At 46.3% G+C, this 15,987-nt stretch overlaps 1 protein-coding gene across 1 annotated transcript; it reads right to left on the reverse strand.

Moving 5' to 3' along the window:
• Positions 1-1,407: 1,407 nt before the first annotated feature.
• Positions 1,408-3,266, reverse strand: LOC127002656 (uncharacterized). The gene is made up of 2 exons (XM_050868707.1): positions 3,053-3,266; positions 1,408-2,905 (listed from the first exon to the last, which is right to left on the reverse strand). The coding sequence occupies exons 1-2, from the start codon at positions 3,163-3,165 to the stop codon at positions 1,897-1,899; spliced, it is 1,122 nt and encodes a 373-aa protein (XP_050724664.1). The 5' UTR covers positions 3,166-3,266; the 3' UTR covers positions 1,408-1,896.
• Positions 3,267-15,987: the final 12,721 nt, after the last annotated feature.

Raw genomic sequence — 15,987 nt, forward strand, 5'->3', positions numbered from 1 at the left:
TGTAAAAAAAAAGAGAAACCCGGCCCAAATGAGCAGAGAGGGCTCCCGGCTTGAGTCTCCAGCCAGAACAGAGCGCAGAAGGAAGTAGAAGGCGAGGGGCAACATTTCCTGGAACCAAGCAGAAAACTCTTATTGGCGAGGACGCAGGTTATAATCGTACGGTGGAAAGATAGATAGACAAGACATCGTCAGGCTGAGGCAAAAAGGCGGTTCTCGCGGGTTCAACTAAAGTCAAATCAAGGACCTCAGGCTGGGCGTCAGTCTTTTTGAGACGATCACTATGCACAATTCCATACGAATTAAAAGTGAGGTCATAAAGCTCAAATTTGTGTCCACCTAGTTGTCTATCTGGCGTGGGTTCACGAATTTAGGGGACAACTTCGAATGTCTCTGGGACTCGAAGCATAACAAAGTCACCCAATTTTATGGAAACTGGGGCGGCACGCTTGTGTTGCTGCAAGCACATAGCCTCAGATGTAGCCAGTAGTCTCTCTTTGACGCTTCTATGAATATCTGAAGAAAAAAAACTTCTGAGTTGAACCATAGACTCCGTATCCTTGACGGGTGTCGGCGGAACCGCCTAAATATTAGGCGTGCAAACTCTCAAAACAAAACTAAGGCGTCATGACTTTATTTTTTGTCCTAGCCTCACTAAATTTTGCATGTAGCCTGCCACTGATAATGCTCATGGACCCATGAAGTCACATTTTTATTTCAGTTCGTGTTAGTATCAATAAGATATACAAAACAATTAAGCACCGCTAAAAGACGACACTAACATCTCTTCTGCCCGCTCAGTTTCTGTATTTTAAAGCCACTCTTGCTTGAGAGAGAGAGAGAGAGAGAGAGAGAGAGAGAGAGAGAGAGAGAGAGAGAGAGAGTAATTATACTAAAAAATATTAGCCTAATGCATCTCTGGACCGATTTATCTTGCGGTGAATGCATTTATAGATATACTTTTTTTTTTTTTTCGTAATATCCTTACCTCTCATCCAATTTCATGCTCCCTGTTACTTATATTACTACTATGCATTTCAGACCCGATGTGACATCGTTTTTCGGGAATATCTTGAAGGCTATTCGTCGGACAGCAATGACATTCTAACACAATGTTATCAACAGCCCGCCGTAATTTATGGTGTTATAGGAGAGAGTCAAATTTATATACTTTATGAGTTTACTCTTACGATTTTAAGCTGTAGTCAGTGAGGACACAAAATCCTGAGCAAAGGTTCGGATAAGTCGCCTTACCCCCCTCACTTCCCTCCTCCTCCCACTAACAAGCGTCCCCCCTCCCCCTCCCACACTCATCCTTCTATCACCCTTCCCAATCCCTCCCTCCTCTTTCCCCTCCGATGTCCCCCCTCCTCCCTCTCCCTCTCCCTCCCTCTCCCTCACTCTCTCTCTCTCTCTCTCTCTCTCTGAATTGCACAACACATTAAAATATATAAATACATTGCACATTACTATGTGTTTGGTTGTTTTCCTGCATCTGTTATTCGATTGGTCATATGCTGTGATGAGATAGAATGGACAATGAGCAAAATCATTGTACAACGAAAGTGTCACTAAAATTGTAAAATAATTTATATCAGTCATAAAATGAATGGGTAATTATACACACAGGAATACATGGATGTCATTTTAATCGTCATCAGTGTCAGTGTCAAGGAGCATATCATCCTCATCATCACCGTCAAAAGTAACAATGACGGGTTCCACACAGTCATGGATATTATCAGAGGACCAATAATCCTCCTCAAACCTCATGGCTCGTCGAACAGCACCTTCCCAAATTTTCGTGTTTGCGCACAGCCTTGCTTCTTCTATCTTGGTCCTTAAGCTGGCACGAGTAAAGCGTTGCATTGACGAGCGGACATACTTCTTCATACACCCCTACACCTGTTCAATAGCATTAAGTTCAGGGTGGGCTGGTGGAAGTCGGACCACTTCGTGACCCCATTCTCTGATGAGATTATCTACTGAATACTGTGGCTTTGGTCTGTTTTCATGGCATATTCGCAGCAGTTCGGGGCGAGTAGCGTGAGGTGAGAAGGGAATTTTTCTTTCCTCCAACCATTGTACAAGACCAGCTTTGTTGGTGGCGGTGGTGGGGCAGCGAGACTCCTCCGTCAGCTGGCTGTGATAGGGAGCATTGTCTAACACTATAACTGATGGCTCATCCAGTACTGGTAAAAGATGAGATGTGAGCCACTTGATAAAAAGGCTGCCATTCATTTCCCCGTGATAGTCACCAGTTTTTGTCTTTGCAGGGAAACATAGGAAAGAATCGTCCACAAAACCTTTGACAGTGCCACCTGCTACCACCACAAACCGCTCCCCTTCACCAGGTGGCACCTGACGACTATAGGTCGCACTGGTTACAGGTTGTGTTGTGTCCACCCACTCCCTGTTGTGTGACATCCTTGTGGTGAACCACGTTTCATCCACGTACACCACCTGTCTTCCTTTCTGTCGGTAATGCTTCAGCGACCGAAGAGCTTCAATGCGGCGGCATACAATGTCAAGGGACTCTTTTCGTACATACATTTTTCTCTGTGATACTCTATACCTGAACCCCATGCTGTACAACACACGCCATACCGTCGTCTCGGAGGTCTCACTGGGTATAATATCAGCCTTCCTTAATTCTTCCGTGAGGGTGGCAATAGTGAAGTTTCCTTTTGCAGCAAACTTTGCATGCAAAAAACGCCGAACAGCTCCAATCGTGAAGCTGTCAAAAACAGGTTGTGTAGTGGAGGATGTCGTGGAGTCCAATGGTGGAATGGCATGAGTGCCAGATGTCTCAGGTGGTGAGTGTTGCGTGGAGTGCCTGTAGCGTTGCACCATCACTCGAACTGCATGTGTGGTCTCACCCAGCACTTTAGCCACACGCTCATACGGCCTATGGGGAAGACAGAAGTGTAAAATAAAGTACGGGAAAAGACCGATTACTTACGATTACTCAACTGGGTTTTATGACAGTCATGATATAAATATCCCCCCAAAAAAACAATAAGACTACACATATAAAGTTATGTGTAATAATTACCTGTTAAGACTTATTTTCAGTGTGCCGGCTTTCCTCTCTTGGTCGAACATAGTAAAAAGCCTGAGTGCAATCACTTTTTTGCACCTGTTGGGGCATCTCAGTATACTCGTCATGGCCAGCAAGATTGTAGCGTCTTCAGTACACAGCGACAAACCACGGTGTTAGGGAAGTCAGGAGAGAGAGAGAGAGAGAGAGAGAGAGAGAGAGAGAGAGAGAGAGAGAGAGAGAGAGAGAGGGGGGAAATTTGAAACATTTGAAACATTTGAAACACTTGAAGCATTTTATCATACCAAGATGTATCAACCGAGAGAGAGAGAGAGAGAGAGAGAGAGAGAGAGAGAGAGGGAGGGGGGACATCGGAGGGAAGAGAGGAGGGAGGGATTGGGAGGGGTGAAGGAGGTGGGAGGGGGGGGAGGGAGGACGATGTTAGTGGGAGAAGGAGGTGATGAAGGAGAGGAGGGGGTAAGGCGACTTATCCGAACCTTTGCTCAGGATTTTGTGTCCTCACTGACTACAGCTTAAAATCGTAAGAGTAAACTCATAAAGTATATAAATTTGACTCTCTCCTATAACACCATAAATTACGGCGGGCTGTTGATAACATTGTGTTAGAATGTCATTGCTGTCCGACGAATAGCCTTCAAGATATTCCCGAAAAACGATGTCACATCGGGTCTGAAATGCATTAGTAGACATCTGTTCTGCATTGCTTTCTGTAATACATGATTCACTCATAAGTCCACGAAAAATTTATAGATGGTATTTATTTTAAGGATGTGAGGAAAGGTGTTGTAGGTGGAATTCCTGAAGTGGAGAGAGAGAGAGAGAGAGAGAGAGAGAGAGAGAGAGAGAATTCTCTTAAGAAAAAAACGTTCCTGCAAAATAATAGCCTAGTTTTCTTAAATGCATAATAATAACTTAGTATTCGTAAATGGAAAATAATAGCCCAGTTTTCTTAAATGCATAATAATGACGTCTATTCGTAAATGCAAAATAATAGCCTAGATTCCTAAATGCAAAATAATAGCTTAGTATTTCTAAATGCAAAATAATAGCCTAGTTTCTTAAATGAAAAATAATACTTGGTATTCCTAAATGCAAAATAATAGTTAAGTATTCCTAAATGCGTAATAGCCAACTAGTTTCCTGAATGCAAAATAATAGTTTAGTATTCCTAAATGCGTAATAGCCTACTAGTTTCCTGAATGCAAAATAATAGTATTCCTAAATGCGTAATAGCCTACTAGTTTCCTAAATGCAAAATAATAGTTTAGTATTCCTAAATGCGTAATAGCCTACTAGTTTCCTGAATGGAAAATAATAGTTTAGTATTCCTAAATGCGTAATAGCCTACTAGTTTCCTAAATGCAAAATAATAGTTTAGTATTCCTAAATGCAAAACAATATTTTAGTATTCCTAAATGCATAATAGCCTACTAGTTTCATGAATGCAAAATAACAGCCTAGTCTCCCAAATGCAAATAATAGCTTTGTATTCGTAAATGCAAAATGATTGCTTGGTATTCCTAAATAGCCTAGTGTTCATGAATTCGAATTAATAGCATATTATTCGTAGATGCTAAATAATAGCCTAGTGTAAATGAATGCAAAATAATAGCCTGGTTTAACTAAATGCAAAATTATAAGCTAGTGTACACAGTAAAATTATAATGTATTTGTCTTGACTACTTCATTGACTTATTAGCAAGTTATTACAGATTGTAAAACTCTTCCCACTTATAATTTATTACAGAAGTTGTTGATACGGTATAACATGCAGAAAACCTTACATCATACGAAAAAAATCCAATATTCCTCAAAACTACTCACCCCGTTCCAAGGAGATCAAGACCCCCAGATTAAGAACCGCTGAATGGACCGTATTGGCTATCAGTTCACCTCCTCGCCGCCAGAGGCCCCTTGCGTGCGATACAGGGGCGGAATCCACAAACATACTCACTAACTACGAACTAACATAACTACGCACTATTGATTTAGCGACCGACGTTAGCGTCAGATTCACGAAGCAAACCTCAGATGGTAGTTAGAGGCGCGCTAAGTCAGCGAGACCGTTGATTCGTTGATGACGTCATTGGTCTTGCAGCGAATCGCAAGCACAATCACCGTCAGCTAATCCTAGGGAGGCCCCTCCAGCTGCTGGTTCAAGAAACCCATTCTCTTTTCCCATTTTTCTTCCTTTTAAGGCAAACTGTACTAAATCGTAATCTACGAATTCAATTATTTCATTGTTTGCTGCACATTTACGTCAAGGGAACTTTGCCGTTCGATGTCTTGTTACCTACGAGCATGCTTAAGATGAAGAAAAAGAAGATACGGAGGAGATTGAGGCAGGAAGAAAGCAAATATAAATATGGGACAGATATCGAGGCAGACAGGAACGAAGGACGGAAGGAAGGAACGAGGGAAAATTAAGACTGTCTTGCCATATCTGCAGCCCAACTCATGGGCTAGCTGTCACCCGACAAAGGTCCATGGTCGCTCCACGGAGGGACAAATCTAGAGATGGATGGATGAATGGATGAGGAGGTAGGAAGATGAAGGAGGAGGGAGGTCTGACAATCCCTGGCCGGGCGTCGGTGTTGCCATACCGCCCACACTTATCATATACCTCTCAAAGGGTGTATATCTCATCATTTTATAAAGAAATGGGCTTCCTCTACTCGCAAAGTTATATATCAAGTTGAAAAACGCGATTTATAAGCATTTGTACGTAATTATGATAATATTGTTAGCGTTTACTACACTCCCGAGGCAGTAGTTATTTAACAACAAATTTAGCGTCACACAGAGCGCGGTAAAGCTTTGTAAATCCGTGCGCTAACCCGTGACGTCATCGATTAGTTGGTAGTTATTACCGCGCGAGCTTTGTGAATCTCAATGTTCTCAAAACTACGCACTAAGGGCCCAAAACTATGAACTAAGCCTTTGTGAATTCGGGCCCAGGTCTAAAGAAGAAGCGGCAACGTATGTAAACAAATATTGGCTGACGGAGCGGCCGTGGTCCCACAGCCAAAGACTATAAAAGAAAGACAGGAAAGCTGAACGAAACTCTGTCAGCAGCTGGCGTCGGCTCGCTAGATGGCATTGGTGTAATATCGACACCCAGGACCAAGACCAAGACCCCAAGTCTGTTTGTTTACCTTTGACACGTGGAGTACCTGACAAGCCTCCGCCTGGGCACACACGACTCAGCGCTCTCCTCCACCGCCTGCGCCTAGCCCCCGACCCTCACCGCCCAAGGAGTCACTGCCCTTGGTGCAGGACCGTCGAGGAGACCAATAAGCACCTCCTGCTGCACTGTGTACTTCAGATAATCTCTGTTCTGCTTGTTATACATGTTTGCTTTACTCTTCTTCTTTATGTCCTTGTGTAAGAAAGGTATACACCAATTTATATGGCTTGGTATTATGTAACTTTTCTAAGTGACTGTACTTGTCTATTTGTTGTGTAATTTTCTTTATTATGCTCATTCCTATATTGCATGAGAGTATTCCTTTGCATTACTGCCCAATTATTTTTCTTTACTTTGTGTATAATCATGAGACCAATATTTTTGCTTGTGTGTCTGTGTTCATGCATTTTCTATAATGCACAAGGCGTGCCATATATCTACATCCCAGCATATATTTGTTGTATATAATTGTCTAAACAAATACAACTTAGCTGCACCTTTATATCATTGTTTCTTTGTCCAAAATACACTAATTAGTTAACCCGCAAACTGCTGTACGCCTTCTGGGTGTGTGTGTGTGTGTGTGTGTGTGTAAAAAATTACACTTCATGAACTATGGTCTTTGTGGTTATACCACCCACCACTGATGAAAGATAGCATATAATAATCATATAATACATAATTAATGATGAAAAAATAATTATTGTTGATACATAATGTCAAAAATAAGATCGCATATGATACAAACTACAAAGCGATATAATAAGGTCACAAGAAGATGAAGAGGAGACCGTACACATGCAGACGACGTACTTGCTATAGTTTGGCGTCGGCTCAACAGATGGCGCTGCTGGTCTATATCTACCTCACATTTTCTTTATCGGTTTTAGATACAAGCTGTTCTATCTTTCTTTTTTAGTCTTTGCCTACAGCTTGATCAGGATCTGGATCAATGATGCGTAGGGCACCTGTATAGGTGCATAACACGCATATGTGTTGGCTGTTGGGGGGACGGGGGACCCGAGTGTGCTGGGGAGGGAAGTGAATCAAGTGTAATTGTTAGTGTTGGTGTGTTATGATTACAAGTGAGTATGTATTTGTTCTTTGAATCAGTCTATTGCACCGCAGTCTAAAATCTGTTGAGGGAGGCTGTTCCAGTCACGTATGTGGCGTATGTGGCCTGGACCACACACGCCTCGGCGCTCACCTCCACCACCTGCGCCTGGCCCCCGACCCTCCCTGCCCCTGGTGCAGGACCGTCGAGGACACCATTGGGCACCTGCTGCTGCACTGCCCACGCCACCACTCCCACCGAGTGCTGCTCCGACACCACCTCCGCGCCCTGGACGTGCCCACCCTTGACCTGCCCACGCTGCTGGCGGCGGCAGGCGTCCACCCCTCACGGCAGGACTCTGTCATCCGCCTCACCGGCGCCTTCTTTAAGAAGACGGGGCAGCTGACGCGCCTGTGAAGCCCTCACAGGACGACACCAGGGCTCATGTGAGCGACTAGATCGCCGCGGCCCGAAACAACAACATACTTCATTTTGGGACAATGCCTGCGTAGGGGTGCTCTTATTTAGGCTGTGGGCGGGTGAATTCAGGTTCTTCAAGTCAGGAGAACCCAGTTTATTACATACCATTACCACCCAGCAAGTACTATCCAGACAAACACTGCCTGTGGTGGAGACTGTGTGGTCTTGCAACTCGCTTGGAGGCTCCGACGTTCAAGAAAGCCCAGAAGTTTATCTGTAGCAAACACTTCGTTGGAGGTATTGATGAATACTAAATAACTGTATATTAAGTATGGGGTTCACCTCCAACTCGGACCATTGCCAACTCGGACCGGACCGGCACCAACTCGGACCACAAGATATCAACTCGGACCACAATAGTGGACCAACTCGGACCAGATCTAGATATCAATGAATAGAACAAAAGGTAAAAACAAAAGCTTTAAAACAACAAAGCTCCCGCATCCAAGAATTTTGTTTGCAATTCATTATTAACAAACCTAAAATTACAAAAACTTAAAACAACAAGGTTAATAAATTAAAAATTAAAATGTAGTAGTTAAAAAAACAAAAGTATAAAAGCTTTGAAACAATAAAATTCACGCGTCATTAAGACAATAACATTCACGGCAATGTAATGAGAAACTGCCTTCTGGGAGAACAATTAAAAGTTCAAGAAGTAATACTCGATTTTGAGGAATGTGTTTGGCGGGCTATCCCAACGTTTTTCAGATGTGGTTATGCGTGGTTGTGCAGGAAAAGTTAAATTTTAAAATTTTCCTGATATTTTGTTTAAGTTATTGTACTGCATCCTTTGCCTTCAAGAATAGTACTACTAAATATAGACTAGAATATGAAAAATGGTTATTTGATGAAATCGCCGGACCCTAGAACACAATTTGTATAGAGTTCAGTAATTTACACTTAACTGTTTAATTTCCTTGATATACTGCACAGAAAGCTGTCATCTCACCTGTCGGGGACGCACTGTGTCTAAACACTTGTCCACAGTGGTTCAAGTTTATAATAATTGATTGATTGATTTAAATTATACGCCGCAACAGCCAGGGTCATATGGCGCCGCATTCAATGAGTTAAAAACTAAAGAAAAGAAGAAAAAAAAAACTAAAAGGGCTAAAAAAGGAACCTAAAAAAGTAAACTAAGAGCAAAGCCAAACAAAACGAGACGAAACAAATCACACAGAAAACGGTCATAACTCATGAAGAAGGCCAGCCTTCTCCATAAAGAGGAGTACCTCATGTCCCGGGGAAAGGCATCTCCCTCCCAGCATCAGCGAGAGACGGAATGATCCGTCTTCTCCCCGACACTGCGACAGGTATCGCACTCGCAGGTCCCCCAAACTGGGGCACTCGACCAGCAAGTGCCGCACGGTCAAGGGAACCAAACAGTCATCACAATAAGGGTGCACTCCCCGGGACGTGAGGTAACAATGTGTTAGACGCGTATGACCCGTCCGAAGACGGGTCAAGGCTGTCTGCGAGCGACGGTCACGGACACTTTCGTATGACCAAGGACGAGACACAGTCCTGGTAATCTCTCTCATTTTGGAAGTCGCACCCCGAGCATTCCACCTCTCCTGCCAACTGGCAAGAATTGTCTTGCGAATCTCTGGAAACATATCTGTACATGGGACAGCACTAGGAGGGGCAGCTCTAGCTGCTGCCTCCCTTGCAAGTCCTTCAGCTCGTTCGTTCCCGTGTACGCCAACGTGTCCTGGAACCCAACAAAACCCAACGCGATATCCCCTGTTGCTGAGCAAATACAGCCACTCGAGAGCAGATAAAACTAGGGGATTAACAGAGGGAGTAAAGGAGCCCAGCGCAGAAGGAGCGCTACGAGAATCACTAAAAATCATAAAAGAGTCCACAGGAAGGGTAAAAATAATCTGTAAAGAGAGGACTATTGCAGACAGCTCTGCAGTAAATACAGAAGCAACAGAAGAAAGACTACCTCCCCGACAGAAGGAGGGGAACACAACACCAAAGCCAACTCCAGCATCCAATTTAGAGCCATCAGTAAACACAGGGATGGAGTCCGAGTGTTTAGTGAAATGCTCTAAAAATAAGTCTCGGGACGCATATGGCGGTAAATCCCTCTTACTATCTATAGTGGGAGAACACACGGACACACCGGGCAACTGCCAGTATCCAACCCTAGGTACTCGATAAGGGCAGATAGGAATGGGAGGGAAAGACAACGGTGTCGTGGCAGACGCTACCCGAAACCCAAAAGGTTTAGGGAGACTAGGTCGCTCATCATATGCAGGCGAACGGGAATCCCGCAAAATTGACACACAAGGAACTGATTCTGGAAGGCGTTGGACGCGGAACCAGCAACGGAATAGAGAGGATTGGCGTCTCAAATCCAAAGGCAGGACGCCAGCATCCACGAGAAGGCTAGGTTTCGGTGAAGACCGGAATGCACCAGTAGCCAAGCGGACCCCGGCGTGATGTACTGAGTCCAACACGCATAGGTGAGCCTCCTTGGCGGAGGAGTATATCTCGCAGCCATATTCCAACTTGGAAAGGATGAGTGTTCTGTGGAGGAGGAGTAGCGTGTCCCTGTCTGCACCCCAAGAGGTATGAGCTAAAACACGAAGGAGGGACAGGGCTTTCTGACAAGCCGCCTTAACGTAACGTAAATGAGGCACCCAGGTTAGGCGGCTATCAAATAAAAGACCGAGGTAACGAGTCGTCTCTACACAGGACAGTCGCCTATTACCAAGATATAAGTCAGGGTCCGGATGAACGCCTCGAAGACGACAGAAATGCATAGCTACTGTCTTTGAGGACGAAAATCGAAAGCCGCGCGTATTTACCCAATTGGCGACTCTATTAATAGTCAATTGCAGTTTTCGTTCAATCAACGACATCCTTGCCGCAGAAAACGAAATGGATAAATCGTATACATATAAGGAGCTATGAACTCCATCAGGCAGGACACCAACGACTCCATTAATACCCACAGCAAACAGCGTAACACTGAGAGTACTTCCCTGTGGTACACCATCCTCAAGTGGACAAACCTCGGAAAGAGTACTCCCCACTCTAACCCGTAAAAGACGATGAGATAAAAACTCCTGAATAAAAAAAGGGAGACGGCCACGAAGACCAAACTCAAACAGGTTAAGTAAAATTCCATGGCACCAAGCTGTGCCATAGGCCTTCTCCAGATAAAAAAAACACGGTCACCTGGTGGTGATTATTGGCAAACGCCTCACAAACTGAGGACTCCAAGGATAAAAGAGCATCCGAGGTGGAGCGCATCTTTCGGAAACCATATTGCACCGGGGTCAATAAATTCCGGCTCTCCAAGTACCACATAAGCCTGACATTCACCATCTTCTCCATCACTTTACAAATGCAGGATGTTAAAGAAATAGGACAATAGTTAGTTGCTTGAAGATGATCTTTCCCAGGCTTCAGAATGGGGAGAATTACAGCCACACTCCACAGAGATGGAAAATCACCGGTACGCCAAATGAAATTGTAAAGATCCAATAAAAATGTAAAACCACAGTCAGACATATGGCGTAAGAAAGCATAAGGGATGTCGTCTGGACCTGGCGAGGAATCATGACACTGGGATAAAGCCGTCTTCAACTCGGAGAGAGAAAATGGGATATTATAAGATTCCCCTCCGGTGGAAGCGAAGTTAACGCCGAGTGATTCCAAATCCCGGCGATGACGAGCCCCTGGTGCAATAGGATCTTTCCTAGAGACACTAGCAAAGTGCTTGGCGAATAGGTCAGCAACAGTCTTGGGGTCCGCCACCGTTTCCCCTGCATGCGATAGCACTGGAGGGGGAGGGGGGGGGGAAACTTCCCAGAGATCTTACGAACTCTGTTAAAGACTTCTGTGAGTGTAGTTCTGGTAGTGATGGAAGAGAGATAAACTTTCCAAGAAATTCGTTGAGCCTCCTTGAAAGTGCGTCGTGCTCGAGCACGCGCTCGCCGAAAAGCATCCAAACACTGGGGGTCCCCACGGTGACGACGAAGTCGAGAGAATGCAGCACGCTTCTCTTCCCCAGCAGTAGTGCAAGCGGCGTTCCACCAGGTAACAGGACGTTTAGGGAACTGGCCAGACCTCCTGGGGACGGATTGAAGGGCTGCAGAATGTAGGGCATCAGTGAAATAGGATGCAGCCTCGTCAGAAGTTCCAAAGTCAACCAACGGACGAAGAGAGGAGCTAATATCCGTAAATCGCTGCCAGTCTGCTTTATCAAGACGCCAGCGAGAAAGGCGTGACTGTGGTACAGAATCAATGCGTTCCAATAAAATTGGAAAGTGGTCACTGCCATACAAGTCCGGTAAGACCCGCCAACGAAAATCAGGAAGAAAATTAGAAGTGCAAAGCGAAAGATCTATAGAGGTAAAAGTACCAGTCTGGCTATGAAAATGTGTCACCTCCCCAGAGTTTAAAATTTCTAATCCCTGATCCTCAATAAAAGAAGCAACTAAAAGTCCGCGTGGGTTGGTAGCACCATCATCCCACAACGGATGGCGACCGTTAAAATCCCCTAATAAAAGTAAAGGCGAGGAAAGTTCCTGCACCAGGTCGTCAAGATCGTGTCTGTCAACGGGAACACCAGGAGGGAGATAAAGGCTACATAATGTATAAAATTTGCCCAAATAAACCTTAACAGCAACAGACTGCAACGTTGAGTGAAGCTGTAATGGGACCGAAGGGATATCACAGCGAACGAATATGGCGGTGCCACCATGGTGGCCCTGTCCACGATTAGGGGTACTGTAAACGGCACGATACCCAGGCGGACTAGAGTGAGTGTAGTCTCCGAGCATTGTCTCCTGTAAACAAAGGCAAGCAGGAGAAAACCGAGATATTAATGCTCGGAGTTCCTCCCACGAGGCTCGTAGGCCTCTACAATTCCACTGGAGGAGTGGGAAGATGTCTATTTTCGAGTGCGCTCCAGGCGAGCCCCTGAAAGAGACTGCCTTTTACCCACCTGATTCGGTACGGTAATACGACGAGAAGAGGAGACTGGGACCCGAGAGGAGCCGGGTCGAGTGACCTCGAGCTTTCTCCCAACAAAGGAACCTGCGCCCCCTCCGGACGCCGCACTACTAGAGCCAGACCGCACACCACTCCCCGAAGCTACATGCTCGCGGGGAGGATTCCCAACACTATATCCAAGGGATTCCTCAGTTTCCATATCCCGATCAGGAAAAATACTAGAAGCAACAGGAACTGGAACAGAGGGGGTCTCAGCAGGCTCAATATGAGCCTCCGCATCTTCCTCCATAGGCCTATCCTGAGAGACCCCAGAATCATGTATACCTACAGTAATCTTAGTTGGCGGAACAGATTCAACTGAATCTGTAGAACCGCGATGTCGCTTGTTCATACCTCTGGCGGACTTCGGCGAAGCAATGTGAGGTGCATGTACATCACCTGGGACGAGGCCGGAGAAGCCCCATCAGAACCTGGAGGTGACTCGACAGAATCACAGGACAAAAGGGAAAATCTATTATGGGACGTAATAACAGTAGCTTCAAAGGGCCGGGAGGAAACCGTAGAGGACACCTGAGCAGCGGGCTGGGCAGAAGAGCGAGTGCCTAGCGATGAGGTGTACGTCTTTGCTCTAGCACCGGCCTTCTGGCCGTAGAGGAGTTCACGGCACGCACTACCAAGGCTGATAAACTGACTATTTGCAAGTTGCAAAATATCCTGTTCCAGGCGATATCGTGGGCACTGTCTGGAAGACAACTGGTGAGCATCCTGGCAATAGAAGCAATACGCATCTGACTCACATTCCGCCGTGGAGTGTGAGCCTAATGCAGAACAATTACCACACCGAGAAGGCTCAGTGCAGTATTTCTTACCATGACCATACCCGTAACATGAAAAACACTGTAGAGGGCGGTCAACAAAAGGCTTTACCCGAAGATGGAGGGGGCCTATACTGACACGGTCAGGGAGGGTAGAACCAAAAAAGATGAGAAGTATCATGTTAGCTGAACCCTTCATCTTGGACACCTTATGAACAGAACTAGGGCACATCCCAAGTATTTCCTCCTCAGAGAACTCATAGAGGTTATGATTATATATACTGCCTTTACTATAATTGAGGGTATGGTGTGCTTTGACCGTTTCAAACATGTTGTCAGCAGGGCATGGTGGATGTTGCAGCATTTTAGCTTGAGTAATATCTCTAGCCCTGACTAACACTCCCTTCCCATACTTTTTCAGATTCCCCTCAGGGATCGTGCCAATTTCTTTGGCGAGGTACCTAGCAGCATGGATGAAGTTGCCACGCCCATTCCTATAGTATGCAACAAACCAACGAGGGGGAGGGACCTGGCTGTCCCTGGTAGTTGGCTCTAACAAAGCGTCTTCGAAGAGGTTCGGGACATAGTCCATGTCACTGTCAGAAATATTGGAAGAGCGGAGAAGTTTCGCTTGAAATCCAGCACCTGCGATAGGCAGAGTCGCAACAGCATCACACGCCGACTGGGCTTCAGCGCTGGAAGCAAAGGTCAAATAGCATCTGTTTGACTTGAAGTCTCCATCATAAATGAGACGGATAAGAAGGACTGTGCCAAATGGCTTGAGTAAGGAGTGCAAGGCACGGTAGGAAAACGATGGATCGATATTCACCATCTGAAGTGCGTCCAGCTTGGAAGATGGACGCACATCAGAGTTACCCCCGGAATGGGAGGCAGCCTTGTCAGACACACGTGGACTTTTGTGTCGCACGGACTTGTCTTAGTCAGCCCCTCTAGGAGGTAGGGACTTTCCAGCGGCACCACCATGAACGGTGAAAGGCTCCAAGGTGACGACGAGAGAGGACCGTGTAGGGGTAATCGGGGACAGGCGGACGTCCGAGCGAGGCAGGCCGAGGCAAGGGAAACTTACCCATACACAGGGGAGGTGTTTCACTCCCCCACACCCCCACACACCACGGAGCCCAACAATGGGAGGCTGGATGTTGGGGTCAGACCGCACCCAACAGCCCCAAGGGTAATGGGGAAGTGTACACATCCACTGCCAGGTGTTTAACGGCGGCCGCGGGACCATTGCGACCGCCCACCCGGCAGTGACCACTTGACCCTAACCATCGCATGACCAGCCGATTGATTCAGTGGGGCCTAACCCTTCTTACCCCAACCCTCCACCAACGCAGCGTGTTGCCAACCGAGGGGAGCTACACCCTGCCCCACGGTGGACTCAACCCCCAGATGAGAGGGCACGGGGAGTATACGGGACGCTACGCACGGCAAACACGTGGGGAGACAGTAGCCCTGCCCTGGGTGGTAAAAGGGCAGGGCGGGAGACGGCAACATCACCATTAGGCCTCCTCTACCGGTGATGAGGGGGGAGCACTTGGTCCACGAGGCCAACGGACATCGAGCCCTATCGAGTTGGGCAAGCCACCACGGTAGGTGGTGCCGCCGACCTCGCTTCAAGCCCCGTCACCACGACAAGGTGACTCCCCTTCAACGGGGTACGACAGGCTGGGGCGTAGGTACACGATGGGGTGTCTCGAACGGTAAGAGGTAACGAGACCCCCAGTGTAGAATATGGGCTGTGTGGAGTTGCAGGGGCGGTGATTTGCACTCAGGTGCGGCTGTGCGGACTCGACTCAACGGGGCAGGAAAGGCCGCGCGCTTTGGTCAGCATTTGCTTGATGTGTCCGATACCGTTCACTGCCCCACACACTGGTACTGATGTTATGTTTTTGACCTAGATATAACACCTATTTAACACTTAGGAGAGGTCCGTATATCGTTGCCACCACTTACATTACCCTTCTTTAAGTGTTACTTTTAAAGTGGTTGGTGGTAAGTGTTAAGTTTAAGGAGCGAACTGTTAACTCACTCGTCACAGGGCCGGTGTTACCGTGGCCTGCTTCACAAGTTGATTGTAGAAGGTGAGATAATACAATAGCCTTTAATTAAATGAGGTGTGTGGCCGAGCGGTAGCCGTTATAAGTTCACTTTAGTTCACTTTAGTTTAGTTTATTTATCTCTCTCACAGGGACATTACAAGGTGTGATGAATTTTAACTATATTAACAGTTTTACACAATAGTTATGTGAGCGAGTCGCACGAAACGAGAGCCAGCCACACCACAGAGCGCGGACGGGGGAAATCACCGTCCGCCACCCGCTGCCCACTGTCTTCTCTCCTATTCTCTGCGTCAGGGCTGCCGTTTTTCCGTATCTGTGTGTTTCGGCCGTTCTCTAAA

The sequence above is a fragment of the Eriocheir sinensis genome, chromosome 23 (assembly GCF_024679095.1).
Source record: "Eriocheir sinensis breed Jianghai 21 chromosome 23, ASM2467909v1, whole genome shotgun sequence".
NCBI lineage: Eukaryota > Metazoa > Arthropoda > Malacostraca > Decapoda > Varunidae > Eriocheir > Eriocheir sinensis.